This window comes from Myxine glutinosa, chromosome 2 (assembly GCF_964187855.1).
Source record: "Myxine glutinosa chromosome 2, kmMyxGlut1.1, whole genome shotgun sequence".
Lineage (NCBI taxonomy): Eukaryota > Metazoa > Chordata > Myxini > Myxiniformes > Myxinidae > Myxine > Myxine glutinosa.
The window spans coordinates 94861696-94877904 of NC_136262.1; the positions used below are offsets into that span (position 1 = coordinate 94861696).

Below are 16209 nucleotides of genomic sequence, written 5' to 3' on the forward strand. Positions count from 1 at the left end.
ACAATGAAGAATTCATAGTTGATTATGTGATGGTGAGCTGCCCAGTCCCTGATGGAGCAAAGCTGCCCCAAACCATAATATTTCCACCACCGTGCTTTACAGTTGGTATCAGGTTCTTGTGGTCAAATGCTGTCTTTGGTTTTCACCAAACATGTCTTCTGGTAATGTGGCCAAATAGCTCTACCTTTGACTAATCTGTCCAGGGCACATTGTTCCAGAAGTGCTGGTCTTTGCCTAGGTGTTCATTGGCAAACTTTAGTCTTGCCCTGATGTTCTTTCTGGACAGAAAAGGTTTCCTCCTGGCACACCTTCCATGTAGATCAAATTTTGCAGCCTCTTTCTAATGGTAGACCCGTGCACTTTGACATCAACAGTGGCAGGAGCTACCTGTAGGTCCCATGATGACATTCTGGGGTTCTTCGAGACTTCTTTCAGCATCTTGTGGTCTGCTCTCGGGCTGAACTTGCTGGGATGGCCTGGCCTGAACAAGTTGGCAGTTGTTTGGAATCTTCTCCACATGTAGATGATCTTCCGGACAGTCGAATGATTGATTTCAAATTGTTTGGAGATCTTTTTAAATCCCTTCCCAGACTCGTAGGCATCTATAACCTTCTTTCTGAAGGCCTCAGAGAGCTCTTTTGATCTGGGCATGGTGACGCCGCACACTTCAACAACAAAGAGCAAACCAAACTAAATGTCTGAGGTTTAAATAAGACAGGTTCCTCCAAGATCCTCTCTAACGATGTTCTAATCATTTGCACCTGAGCTGGTGCACCTGATTCTAATTTTAGGTATTTGAAGTAGTGATAAATGTAGGGGTGTACTTACTTTTTCCACATGCGAAATTTGCATTTATGTTTATTTAAATTATACAATGGACTACAAAATGTAAATGTTTCATGATATTTGTTATATTATATCACCTTTATGTATCAATATTGTTGAAATGAAGATCAAATAGCTGTATGTTGAAATATGTTCAAAAAGTCAAAACTTTACATGGGGTGTACTTACTTTTTCACGTGACTGTATGTACAATGTGATGGAAAGGGGGGAGGTTACACACAAGGATAGACAAGGAAACGACACAGGAGGCGGCCATTCGGCCCATTACGTCTACTGTGTGACATTATGCTAAAGTCAGGAGAGATTTTTTTAAAAAACGTTTCAGCATTAAATCATATATTCATTCATTGTTCTTTATGAGGCAAAGCATGAATCAGAAATGTCACCTGCAATTTCCAGTCGATACAGCAAGGAACAAGCATCAACGATGTCTAGCATGCCTCCAGAATGTGTAAACCGAGGTTGGATCTGAAAACAAAATACATTTATGATGTAATCTAACATGGAATGTATTTCAGGATGAGACTAGAAGGGCACTCGGTGGAGCACATAACTCTGCCAGGCTGAACAGTTTATGTTTTGTATCCCAATGATAGGCCGGATCTGGATTCGGACCTGAACCAAAATCGAATCGGCTTGTTCTTGTCACCAAACCAACTCGTCCACCGAGTTTAGTCATAACTCGTCGATAACATTTTGAAATATCATGATATATATATCGTTTTTCACCCGATCTCTCAATGGTGAAGAATCACATAATAATTAAATAATTCTCGTATCCGAATCCATATTCAGATCTTCACCAAAATCGAATCGACTAGTCCTTGTCACACACACAACCTGTCCACCAGGTTTCGTCCAAATCCGTCCACAACTTTTTGAGATATCCTGCTATGTATCGTTTTGGCCCTTTCTCCCAATGGTGAAGAATCACTAAAAAATTCTACTAGCCGGATCCGAATCCGGATCTTCACTAAAATCTAATCATGGTTGCCAGTAAGCTGCAGGACTCACGTTGTGTCACATACACTACCTCTCTGCCAAATTTTGTCCGAATCCGTCAACAACTTTTTGAGATATCTTGTTCACAAACAGACAAACAAACACAGAGATGAAAACATAACCTCCATCCACCTTTGATGCCGGAGGTTAAAAAAAATTAATCAAAATGGAAAAAGACATGAAGAAACAAGTACAAAAAGTTTTAATTAAAACAAAAGCCGCGTCGATGTTACACAATGCCTAGATGCAGCTGTGCCTATAACGTCGATGTTATAGGCACAGGACATTCCTATTGATTCGATTACTTGATGTTATTTTTGTGCAAAGTGAAAATATATCTCGGCAATTTCCCGTGTGTGGCGACGAATTTTTAATATATCTCGGCATTTTCCCGTCTGTTATTTCAGGCGGTGTATGACTGACCATGCCGCGATTTAAAAAATATATATCTCGGCAATTTCCCGTGTGTGGCGACACGTGAACGAAGCTATGCTTCTCTCTCCACATTATTGTGACGACGTATAAATTAAATATTTCATCGTGACGATTGTCATCAAATGGACGAATTTTTAATATATCTCGGCATTTTCCCGTCTGTTATTTCAGGCGGTGTATGACTGACCATGCCGCGATTTAAATATATATATATATATCTCGGCATTTTCCCGTCTGTTATTTCAGGGCGGTGTATGACTGAGCATGCCGCGATTTAAACAAAATATATATATCTCGGCATTTTCCCGTCTGTTATTTCGGGCGGTGTATGACTGAGCATGCCGCGATTTAAACAAAATATATATATCTCGGCATTTTCCCGTCTGTTATTTCGGGCGGTGTATGACTGACCATGCCGCGATTAAAAAAAAAAAAATCTCAATGGACTTGAAGTTACAGGCCTTTGAGAATTCATTTCGTTCTATAAAGGGCAACTTTCATCGGATTTTCTTCCCGTTTTTTTTCAACCGAGTCTAAAACTATGTTAGCGACTGTGAAAAATGAAATGATATATCGAATTTGATTTGAAATAAAACTGTGTGAGAGAGGAAGACACCACGGGCCTACAAAACAGGCCTCAAAGCTATGCGAGTTAATAAAATGGTGGATATTTGTTCATATGAAGCCTCTCCCAAAATGGGTGGAGCTATGGTTCCCAGAATGGGTGGAGCTTTGAGGTTTTGTCTTCTCTGCAAGAACAACAAGAAGAAGAAGAACAAGAAGAAGAACAACAACAACAACAGCAGAGGGCACTCTATGACCAGCGTCTGCGACGCGGCTAAAAACTGATTCGTGCTCACTGCAAGGTAAGCATAATCATAACAGATACGTATTCACGCAAGTAAACTTGCCTGAGGTATTGTCTTGCTCTGGAAGGGAAAGTGCACGATCCACTATGCTATGGGACTCCTAAACATGACACAGCAGACTGCACATACAAGCCAGAATGCTTGACTTCACATTCGCTTCATTAGCCCAAACCTATTCCTCCTTATTCATTCCTTCCTCGTCCTCCCTTATTCACCAGCACGTCACTGAGGTTTCCATCTGAAAATGTGAAGAAGTTTCTGGATCAACTTCACATCACAAAAGCGACCTGCCCAGATGGCATTAGTACCTGTGCTCTCAAAACCTTCTTTTCTGAACAGGAATCTCTAATAAATAAAAATTTCTTTACAAAATCCAGCCTTATGGAAGAGTGAAGTGGAAGAGGGAAAAAGGGGAATGTCATTATGGTGGGGCAGTGGGGCACTGAGGCAACAGGCAGAAGCAACAAGCAAGGGAATGAATGAACAGGAAAAGAGGAGACGTGGGATGGGTAGCAGACAGAGCTGACATAGCAGACATTCAAATGTACAAAAATAACTAGTTTATTAACAGAACCCGAGAACAAGAACGCGACGGTAACTAAATGTTCTAAATTGGAGCGCTCCTACACCAGACTTGCACACAGACGAAGGGAAAATAAATGAAAAGAAACGTTGTGTGTTTTATCGTAGGGATTTATCTCAACTCGGCTGGGGTGTCAGGGATCGTCAGGCCCAAAGCGCGCAGTCCTATGCGGCCCCGGTTGGCGGGAAAACCGCCCGACCTGCGCAAAACCAGGCCTCGCTGTACGGTCCATCTCACACCACAGCACTCGCACGCAGGCACCAGGAACAAGAGGTCGAGGGCAGAGGTGGGCGAGAGGAGTAAGAGGTCGAGGGAAAAGGTGGCGAAAGGAGCAAGAGGTCGAGGGAGAGGAATCACGAGGAAGCAGGCAGGCTTCATCTTTTGGATGAAGCGATCCAAAACAATAAGGAAGATGTCGGGCTCTCTTCACCTTTTTATCAAACCCTCATTACGTCATATATCTATATCTCTATCTCTCTCTCTCTCTCTCTCTCTCTCTCTCTCTCTCTCTCTCAACATCACAGGCTCAATTCTCCACCAATGGCCACGTCACTTCTCTCTCATGCCATCGGTCGGTGGCCAATCAGTTCATCGCTTCCTCCTACCAATCAGCGGGTCACTCTTTGCTCTGTCCCTGGCCAATCACCAGTCCTTCCTTACTCTGCCAATCGACGACCTACGTCCTGCCTCGTGTTTTCCTTCCACCAATCAGTAGCCAGCTTCCTGCCCCTACCTTGACCAATCACGAGTCCTTCTGGGCGTGGCTCTCGGCCTGCCTGAACGATGAGTGTTGCTCTGCCAGTTAGTGATGTAGCTGGCTGCGGTTCCATCAGCAGTGCCCCATCAGCAGTGCAGTGCCCCGAACAGTGCAGTGCATCAGCAGTGCCCCGAGCTGGCTTCCGGTGAGTTTTGTTGTGGGGGGTGAATTTAATTAGTGTGTGTGTGCTAATGGGCCTAACTACTCCACGTGTCTGTGTGCGTTGCCATACGGGACAATGGATAGATCACAGGTCTCATGAACAAGGGAATTAGCATAATCCCTACTTTATTTAACACAAGGCCATCCTCGTATGACCACAAAGATACACTTAATCCGACATCCGGGCTAGACAGGTCCCTGCTTATGTACATCGAGATGGTTCTTCTTCTTCACGCCAGTCGGAGCATGATACCTACACAGATATACCTGATCTATATATCACTCTACCCCAAAATTCATAACAATATACATGATATCAAATACTCAGCTATTTTTTAATGATAAAAAATTAAATTAAAAAAAGAAAGAATTAACTATTAATTAAGTAATTAATTAATTAATAGAAAATAATTAATTAAAAGAAAAATTAAATAAGAATTAGCTTTCCCTGTTCACATCGACTTCTCACATTGACTTATTGTTGTTGGTTTTAGCATCTTTGACATCGGATTATTGTTTCGATTCCTTTGGCAAAGGTAAGCTTATTCTTTTTATTCTCATGATTTTCCGAGTTTCATGAGTTTTCGCAAGTTAATGGGTCTTACTGTTCGTCTTATTGGTCTTCGACTGGAGGTTGCACAGGATTGTAAAATTTATTGGTTCATGGTTTCACATTCGCCTTTTCTGCATTGTCTGTCTCCACACGGGTTCCCTCCCATGCGAACCATGGGTACCTCTCTAGTGCTATACATAGGTCAGTTGACCTATGACATGTACACTGTACAGTGCTATGGAGTAATTCTGATCTCGTGTCAATGACTCATGTTGTGCTACGGGGCCAGTCGAAGACTAGTGGCTTTGCGCGCATATTCCGTATGTACTTTTTCCCAAATTCCCAAATCTAATAACTTTTAATGCCATGAGAGTAAATATCATGACTTTTAAGGGCCTTAAAACCAGTTTCAAATACAATGACTTTTAATGATGCGTGGGAACCGAGTTTATGCTTCTGCCGCATCGCAGGAGAAGCCAATAATGCTAAGACCTTTCAATTCCACATAATGTAAGGGAGAGAGATTGATGCAGATTCTGCAAGCTTGTCATTATGTTACGTGCTCCTCCCCAACCCCCTGGTCACGGTGTACCTCCGAGCCCCGAGAGGAGTCACGGCAGAAAAATGTGTTATTCTGTGTGTCAAAGATCAATGGAGAAGCCACCCCAATTGTTACTCACAAACAAATATTGTATTAAGATCACACAAGAATAACAGCACAACAACAATAGTATTCCAAAGTACAATCACTATGTCCTATGATGGTACCATCAGTTTTGCAATATATAACTCACTGTGCTCCAAGTGAGTGAAACAAGAACATTCCCCAATGTCTCTTATTCCCGGCTTCAAAACGAAGTTGATTCGCTCCAGCGATAGCCAGAACGATGTCCAAGCGAGACCAGAATCCCGTGCGGATGGCAAGCCCAGATACACAGCCGAAGCTGTGCAAAGGCGCCCTCAAGACGACTGGGGATATCCAAAGGCGCCCTACAGGCGACTGAGAGATCACCCCCTCGGGTATGGACGAATTAACCTTCAAAAAGCCACGTCACACACACGCCCCAGATCGACGTCTGAATGCGGTGGAGATGGTCGAAAAGAGACGAAACCGCGAGCGAAGCACAACTCCTGCGCGAGTCAAAATGGCCGACGACCCGCTCTTGAGACGTAACGGCCCGGCGATAATTCTCCTCGGAATCCACCGCCAAAGACCTGACACGCAGGTTGATCGGTCACAGTGATGACAACTCTGTCGCAGGAATTCCTTTCCCGGAAACCCGAAAGTTCGCTAGTGACTCTTGCTCGCCAACGTTCGCTTCAGAACTCGGAGCGACTCGGCTTTCTTGTCCGACTCACTCGCTCCGCCCTTTTTCCTCTCTCCTCTTCCTCTTCGTCGTCCGGTTCCCGATCCGGTTTCCTGTTTCTTTTAACATTAACTTTTAACTTTTGAAAATAGAAATATCTATTCCCTTTAAATGACAACAATAATAATACATGGAATCAGAAATATTTACAGTGGATGCAAACCACCACAACGGAAGTGACGAATCCGTAACACATTAGTAAGGGGGTTCTATACATCATAATGTAGAATCATCTATAGTAATAAAAGAGAAAGCGTGTGTGTCAGTGTGTCTCCTCCAAAACTCCAAAACAATGAAATCTAGTAGACCGAAACTCTGCTTGCATACAAAGAGAACTCCAATAGAGTACACTAATGAAAATGAAACTAATGAAAATATGAAATATGAAAAAATATAAAATATAAAAATATATAATATAAAATATAAAAATATATATATAAAAAATAAATAAATATAAAATATAAAAATATATAAATATAAAAAATATATAAAAAACAAATAATATAAAAAAACATGAAACAATACACAAATGAAAACTGGGTGTCTGGGTAAATTTAAACACAACTTTCGAAGATAATTAACAGCTTTATTTAATTAAAGCAGAAACAGGATTTATCCTTGGTCAGCCCATGTTCATCTTGCAGGACTCTTAATCCGCCATTTTACCACGATTACCTCTCACGGACTAATTAAAGTATATAGTCGACATCTGTCTTTATATTTGAGGATCAGAGCAGGTTTTTTTTTTTTTTTTGTATACTGAATCGAGGCTCGTGAAAGAGCTAACATTTACTTCACAAACAAATCAACCAGACAAACAAAATATATAAAAAGAGGGAGCGGAAAAACAAGATGGGGAGAGAAGGGGAAGCACACAAACACAACATTTGAGAGCAGGGAGATGTGTGGAAGGGAGAGGGCTTGGGGGGCGGAGGCGTGGGAAGGGGGGAGGGAGAAGTATAAAACACAAGGACACCAAGGACTTCCAGGACAGAAGTTGGTATTTCAAAAAAGTGGAATTGGGGTGAAATTAGCGGTAGGTAGACTAAATAAGTGTTGAAATCTGGAGTGAAATCTAAAAATAAAAAATAAAAAAACGATTCTCATAACTAAGTGTATATCCTATAACTCGGCGATAAGCAAGGCTCCTTCTCCATATTTACACAAGAAAATGTGAAATTGCCAATGCATTAAACTTAACTTTTTCCACTGTTCTGATTTTCTACTGTTTTTCCCAAAGTGTAACTTCATTGAGTGCAACAAAAATAATGAAGCAGGCGGAGGATCTCAGTGCATGAGCAGTAGACATGGTGACTGCGGCTCAGTTCTCCGTGGGGAAATTCATGGAGTTAGGAAGGCAAAATAAATTATAGGATTAGAATGAATAAAGTAACGGGACAAGTGAGCTATGAGTTCAAGAGAGAATTGAAAAATGTTTTCAGTGGCTACGAAGCAATGAATCCCCAGACCACGGCAGGATGGCCGAGAGGTACGCACACTCACTCTAAGCTGTCTAGCCTGGGTTTGAATCATTTCACCTTTTTGTGCAACCTGCTTTCATTTAGGAAGTTATTTCATTAGGAGCTTGGAGCGATGTTATCTTCCATATAAAATCGAATGAGACTTTGTTTGTTTGTTTGTGACACAAATTCTCTAAGCTCCTAACGTTAATCACGATGAATCCTTATAGGATCACATTTGTGCCACGACACTTTACTAGGGGGCTTCAAACAGTAATTTTCTCACAATTCATAACATATAAACAAACACACAAGTGTTGGGGGGGGGGGTGCAGGATATATGGGAGGTTAGGAGGATGAGGGACAATGGAAGGAGACTGGGAAGGTGCAGGCTGGAGGTAAAGAGGTGAGGGGAGGGAAAACTTTCCACTATTTCCACGTGAACGTCTCCTAATCTGGACACGTCAATCTTCTCAGTTGACAATATTTTTGTCATTTAAGGTTTAAATAAAGACAACTTTTTCACTTTATTGTTCTCTCTTGTAGTCAGTCCACTTACATCTCTCTCACTCCTAGAAGCTTTGGAGGATAAAGCTCTGAAAATATTCAGCATTACTCATCAAAGGTTCACACACAGGGCTTACCTCTTCTCTGGTATTTCTCACCCTACTCTTTTGGCCTTCTGCTCCTCTTACAGCTCTTCCCGGAATCCCCACTGTCAACCTTTCAATGTCCATGCTAACGCAACTGCATTGTCTGTCCAGTCATATTTCTCCATTGCTTGTAGGTTGCAGCTCGCTACATCTCAAGGCATCTCCCATTTGCATTGTTTTTTTTTATTCTCACCTTTTCTTACTGGTAGTATTTGTATGTCCATGTCCAACAACAGTCCATTTTCTTACTTCTGCCCTTTATGTTAGTCAAAACCACCACCTGCCCAGTTGCTCCTCCATGAGCCTCAACTTTATCGAAACAAAGATTTCTTCATCTGCTCGGTTTACTCCTACTGGCCAACTCTTGGCCAGGCCATTCACTAAGGGCTGAGTGCCTTCATCATGTGAAATCACTAATGTTACTCTAATTCATCATATTCATGAATGCGGAGGATTTACCTCTTTGTCGTACATGTTCAAGACGTTTTCGTAATCGCCCTGTAAAAAGAAGTTAACATAATAATAAATCTTGCAAATTTTCGTTTTGCATAATATAATGAAATAACAGTTTGCTCTCATAATTCTCATTACACTGCCCAAAGTAATTGAATGCTCAAACATACTGTACATTGCTGTTTGCAGAAAACTTCATTACATCAATTTCAAATATTTTATATCCTGTTATTGAGTATGATGTGGACTTGTGATTTTAAAGTTGTAGTTATAATAATGCCTTTTTTCACAAAGTTAAAGGTGGCAATCATTTTTAGCGACAGAATATTATGAAATGACCTGCAAATACTTTGGATGTCACATGCAAGGATCAAATTGTGTGAAATATATAATACTGTACAAAAGTCTTGGGCGACCTTGAACATAAACATTTCATTGTCACATGAGTATATTATGTTAAATAAAACGTGTTTATAATGATCATGTTCCATTAAAGAAACAAAAATTAATTGCATTTCATTTACAATATCAATGCATAAAGTGTCAATATTTGGTGTGATGACATTTTTTCATGCAAAACAGCAAATATCCATTTTGGAATGCTTTCTGCAATTTTTGGAGAAATTCCATTGGAAGGTTGTTTCATGTATTCTGCAATGTTTCCGTCATTTGTTTTGACCCCTGCCCCTCCGAAAATGTCAGAGAGGGGACATTAAAATGAGCTCCGACCGAGCAACCGACCGTGTACTTTTGTGTACACGACATTTAAAAAAAACGTTGAACGTTTAGTTTTCATATTGCAGATATCTATTACTCATGACATTATCTCAACCTGATTACATCCCTGCTGTGATTGGCTGAATTATGTTGCCATGGGAACCATCTCGATAACTTGGCTTGGCTCAAGATTAACATTAAGGTACGATTATGATGCTGATGATGATGATGATGATGTTGACTACAAAAGTAAGCTTTCATTTCATTTTGTATCATCACACCACTGTCTATCATTGGCGAACAATCTAACGCTACATCATTAACCTCTTCCAGACCATTTGGCATACATGTTTCATGCCAACATGCCACAGTGAAAGATGTTCCCTAGTCTGGGGTAAAATGTCAAATTATTTTTTAAAGATTATAAAAATACATTAAGCCATTGCTAAGAAAGTAAAATAACTCTCTATTATAAACGATGAATCAAGTGCTGTTATACCCAATTTGGAACTGCAAATTGAAATGCATATGGTGAAATGTTGAATATTTTAAAAAAATTTTTTATATAAAACACAATGTCAGTTTGTTTGTGTGTTTGTACAGATGTCTGTCCCCCTTCATAAGGGTAGGTGTTAAAGGCCAATCTTTTAACACGAATGTGTTCACTACGGTCTATTTTTGAGGATAAAACAAACGCGAAAAATATTTTCCATAAAAGAGTAATTAATTATGTCTCTTCTATTGGAATTGTCTCTTCTATTGGTCGATCGCTGAATTAACACCAGGGGGGTTGACTCAGCCTGTCATCCTTCCGAGGTCGGCTAATTGAGTACCAGTTCACTGGTAATTCCCTGTTTGTCGTTAAAGGCGGCAAAAATTGGTTGGCGTCAGGAAGGGCATCCGACCGTAAAACATTGCTTCAAAAAGGGGACCGAAAAACAACAACAACCACGGTTCCCAAAAAAGGCCAACCCCCGCCTTGCGGGGAAAAATGGCCTCTAAAGGTGGTTTTATTTTTTTATTGGAATTGTAGACGGTGGCTTGCAAACCTAGCCTCAAGGGCGGTGTACAGAAGTGTTTTTTTATATATAACAATAAATACAAGGTGTGGGGAGGTGAAATTGGCTGCACGTGATGTACAACACGCGTAGAGTAAAACGAGTCTTCATTTACGTCCATAGGATGTCTAATAAATAAAAAAGTTATAAGCACACCTGATACTAGGCAGAGGCTTCAGACTTTGGCATGCTCACAAGGCTACACCATCAAATAATGGCTACACCATTTATATTTTGGGGGCAATGACATTTTAATATTTTGGTGTTACGTCGCATTCCTCTGTCTAAAACATAGTCTTCTTGTTGTTGTTGTTCTTCTTTAATGACCACAATTATTCCGAAGTTGTTGTGCAGTTGGCCGGATGAAGATGCGCCCAAAACTTTGGTGAACCAATCGGCAAGCCTGATGTTTGATGAAGTATTTACGGCAGGAATTTCGAATTTTTCCAGGGTGCCAATGATAGATCACCTATTCTTAGTGAAAGACACCGTGGGATCTTCCCCCAACTAACTAATGCTTACAGACGGGATGCCCAGTTTAACATCCAACCGAGGGATGGCACACACACTGATGAATCACACCGCCTGTAAAACACCGGGATGACAGTTTATAGCTGATTCAGGATTCAAACAAGGGCTAGACAGCTTAGAGGTGAATGTGCGCATCTCTAGGCCATCCTGCCAGCCCTGTGCCTTAAACAAAGTGGTGGTTGTTGGCGGGTGGAGACTATTTTAATTATTTATTGATGTGATGACCAGTTCATGAAACAGCTGTTTGTTATAACAAAATTGTATTGTAATTACAAAATAATTAAAATAATTAAACAAACTATAAGCATGCTATTCTCGTTTTTTGGAATAACTTGCTTCAAAATGAATGAATGGTAAATAAAAACTTTAAAAATAAACAAATGAACAAATATACAGACCTCATCCATTAGATAGAGACTCCAATGCCAGTAATTATGTGATGCGAGCATGTCACTGGTCTGGAAGGACACATAAGGGAAGGGTTGGAATTATATCTGGAAAAAAATAAAATCAGTAGTGCAATAACTACATTTCCTATTGCTTTTACTCCTTGCACCTGATAAAGACCGATAAAATCAAAAGACTTGATAAGGTGTGTTGTGAAATAAGGTGTTAAGGGCCATGAATATATTTTGAATGCAAGCACATCAATTAACAGGTATGATTGCTAGGAAATATTGGAACAGCCCTGACTAATCTGGATTTCGTATCACTCAGGTGCACATGTGGCAATATAGACTGAATGTGCCTGGGGAGTCATACATTTATGTGAAATGACAAATTCCTCAGGCTCAATGTCGCCGACGCCTTCCCCTCCCACCTTCCGTGCCAACCCGGCACTTGTTCCTTCTCATCTTCAGAAAAAATGGACCATTTAATGAGTGAAATGCAAAGTAAATTGTTGCCAAGGCTGTAAAACTAAAATAAACAAAATTAAAGTCACATGTACATTTTATTATTTTTTTCACATCAAAACTTCTGGCAAAACTTCAACTTTGGTTAGAGTTGCTTTGTGTTTATGCATAGCTCATGGAAGATGGTTAGGTGGGAAATTTATTTTGTGCCCTGAAAAAACTGCGAATACGCAAAGCACAGAGCTGCGAAATTAGAAACATGTTGCATTTTGTTAACCGTAGAGTTAGTGAAAAGCGAAACCACTACTGTTGGGGTTCCACTTTATTTCAGAGTGAGAGCGAGAGAAAGAGAAAGAGACTTTGACTTCTATGTCCTTTTATTACAAAAGTATTTTAAAAAACGATGATTCAAAGAAAACAATCACAACGGTTGCACAAGCATTTACATGATAAATAAACAAATTATCAGAAAGTAAACAAGCAAGGAAAACAACTACATAGTAAATACTAACTGACCCTCAGCTATTTTGCAAAATGCATCTCTCACACACCACTGCTTCTCAAAGAGTTGTACCTCAGAACAACAACAAAATTCCAGCTTCACTCCTGAAACACAGAGAGCTTTAAACATTTCCAAAACATGATCTGTACTATACAAATCATTCTGTATCTTTGATTTCCTGGTCTTATATATCGCCAACTTGGCTTGCGCAAGAAAGAAATGAATTAAAATTGTTGTTGAGAAATTGAACCGCCCACTAGGGCCAAAAATAAAGGCAGGAAAATCAAAAACAAAGGAAAACCATGCAAGTAACATTTTAAAGAAATCACAGCGTACATACACATGGGGCAAGGTTTCAGTTTGTCCACAAAATGGACATTGCTCACTTATCGCTTGCGAGAAGCGGTGAATTTGTGGGTAGGATAAAATGAGCAATTCTCCATTGAAGATTCCCAACATGTTTCGGCACAGGCTGTTTATAGTACCACCCCCAAAAAGGGTAAAGGGTATTCGGAAGTACTGCAGGCCATCTACAGGGTACAGGGGAGGACAATGAAGGAAAAAGGATTTTTAAGCATTGCACATACTGGGTCTTTCGATTGCTCCCAGAAAAGGATAGAGAGCAGCCAAAACTAATCGGTTCCAAACTGAGAGAACCAGATAGACAAAGATTGGGGAAGGGTGGAGAAGATTCAGAGGTGGGTACGGGAGGGTTGCTTGCCCAGACATTTGAGGCACAGTAGATGCGAAGCACCATTTTCAAAAAGCTGTCAACTCTGCGACACGATCTAATGCCAACTGTCGAAGCCAGAGCGGTAGCACTGATCCACCTGTCATTGGTGGCATTTCTCAAGTGACACACTTGTTACTGAGGCATTTATAAACTTTTCAATGAAGGTGCTTTCATTCACCCACTCACCAAATACAGAGTTGTGAAATAATGGTTCGTTGAAAAACATGGATCGAATATAAGTCGAGGGGTCACGGAGACAGGTAAAGGCTTGCCACAAATTCAGTAGGCTTTGGTGAAAGTCAAGTAGCATCGATAGGTCTATCTTGGTCGAGTCCATCAGGAACAGCTCCTGTGCAAGGTACAACTTCCCCGCTTGACGTAAGATGCAGCTGGGTAAGCTGTCTCCAGGCTAAACATGGTTCAAACAAGAAGCGCCATGTTGTTCGTAGGCGGAAAGCCATGATGCGGCACTTGACATTGACCAGCCCTTGGCCACCCTCTGCAGTTGGTAAGTTTAGAATCTCTGGTCTCAGCCAATGCTTTAAGGACCAGAAGAAATGGGTGATGCATTTTTGTATGTCTTCCACCAGAGTTTTGGGCGGCTGCAGGGAAAGAATCTTGTACCATAACTTAGTGGTGACCAGACTGTTGATGACTAGTACCCTACCTTGGTAGGACAGTTGGCAGAGCAAGTTCTTCCATTTCAGTAACAGTACTTCAATGTGTGCCAACAAGCCTTCCCAGTTATGCCTCACATAATTCCCAGGGCCAAGGAACACCCCTAGGAACTTAATCCCATCCCCTCTCCATGAAAGATTGGCAGGGAGAGGAGTAGGGAGAGGAAATTGGGGGGCAGGTAGGGGGTAGGTCGAGGGTTGAAGCCACAGGGCTTCTGTTTTTGTCCAATTTATCTTGACCGATGATGCCCTGCTGAAGAGATCCAATGCACTCATCATCAAATCAACGTCTTCTGACTGTCTGATGCAGACACAGATGTCATCTGCACAAGCAATTCTTTTTAAGGGGTGGGTTCCAAAAGTAACACCAGACAAGGACTTCCGAAAGGTATTTAAGAGGGGCTCAAGGGATAAAGCGTACAAAATTCCTGACAGGGCAGCCCTGCCCTACCCCTCACCCAACACAAAAGGGGGGTACAAGTTCATTGTTTATCTTTAAGATAGCCGATATGTTTGAATAACATAATTTTAAATGGAATAGAAAGAGAGGTCCAAAACCAAAACATTTCAGCACTTCAAAAAGATATGTATGAGAAACACAGTCAAAAGCTTTCTCCTGGTCGAGATAGATCAAGCCACAACTTTCATAATTAGTCTCACAGATTTCAATGACATCTCGGACAACAGATATATTATCCTGAATATTGCGACCAGGAACACAATAAGTCTGGTCCAATAATGTCTCCTAGTAGGTGTGAGAGATGCAAGGCCAAAGCCTTTGAGAAAATTTTATAGTCCATACACAATAAGGATACTGGCCTCCACAGTGATATGAGCAATTAATTTCCTTTTTTAGGAAGCAGAGTAAGCACGGCTCTCCTGCAGCTCAGTGGAAGTTCACCCTTCTTCAAGCTCTCCAGGAAAACCAGAAGCAAATCAGGTCCAATCAAGTCCCAAAATTTCTCGAAGAACTCCACTGGCAGACGATCCAGGCCAGGTGATTTCCCTCTGTCCAGGCTTTTAAGGGCAACAGAAAGTTCCTCAAGCGTGAGCGGTGACTCCAGATCCGTTCTTTGCTTTGGAGTTAGTGTACCGACACCATCAAACACGTTCGGAACAAGTTCTGCATCGACATCTGTTGCCTGGTAAAGTGTAGAGAAGAAGAGTCTTGCATCCTTCTTAATTTCTACAGGGTTGGTCGTGATTGAATTATCAGGACGTTTCAAAGCAGTAGTTTGGGAATGAGGAAATTTTGTTTCAAAATCAAAGAAAAATCGGGTCGGAGAATCAAGGAGGTAAAGGTGCTGAAAGCGTAGTCTCGTTAGCACTCCTTGGGTTTGATTAGAAATTATATTATTAAGAAGAGACTTCTTCTCACATAGTCTTAGTTTATTTTGGGGGGTAGAATGGGTTTTTTAATTTGTTTGAATCTGGAGAATCTCCTTCTCCAGCTCCACTTTCATTCTGCGTTCTACCTGTGTGTTTAGAAAACAAAACTGCTGACAGAAACTTCTAATTTGGACCTTTGTGTTGTCCCACCACAATCGCTGATCCTTAAAACTGGATTTGGAGCCTCTCAGATTGGACCACACCCTCTCAAAGTCATTCCTAAAGGAGGGGTTATCTAATATGGAAATGTTTAGTTTCCAAAAAGAGTGGCGATTTGGAGATAACCCTACACGGTAACTCATGGTAATGAGGTGATGGTCGGAGAAACAAGACGGGAAAATTTCAGTGGTGGGGGAGAGGTTGGTAAAGGGCAAATTTATATAAAATCTATCAAGCCTGGCAAGGGCCATTTGATTATTAGCAACCTTACACCAGTTAAATTGATGGGTGCCTGGATTTTGTATCCGCCAGATATCTTGAAAACCAAAATCTCATATTATTATCGATAACAGTCTGGCTGGTCCGGGGTGAGGTTCTGCACCATTCTGATCGCACTCAGGTTGTGGGGTGCAATTAAAATCACCGCCTATTATAATGCACTTCTGCAA

At 41.1% G+C, this 16209-nt stretch overlaps 1 protein-coding gene across 8 annotated transcripts in view; it reads right to left on the reverse strand.

The window, feature by feature from the left end:
• The window catches only part of TTC38 (tetratricopeptide repeat domain 38), a 117274-nt gene that overhangs the window by 20759 nt on the left and 80306 nt on the right, over positions 1-16209 (reverse strand). For 7 of the 8 annotated variants that reach the window (XR_010983366.2, XR_013622321.1, XM_068107745.2 and 4 more), the window contains 3 exons: positions 11845-11904; positions 9147-9185; positions 1233-1314 (listed from right to left, as the gene is read on the reverse strand). Coding sequence is in view for 6 of the 8 variants with exons in the window: in XM_068107745.2 (XP_067963846.2) it covers positions 1233-1314; positions 9147-9185; positions 11845-11904 (181 nt within the window). In the remaining 2 variants the exon portion in view is untranslated. Of the gene's footprint in view, positions 1-1232; positions 1315-9146; positions 9186-11844; positions 11905-12208; positions 12301-12816; positions 13333-16209 lie in introns of all 8 variants that reach the window. The other variant, XM_068107747.2, reaches the window with a different exon arrangement.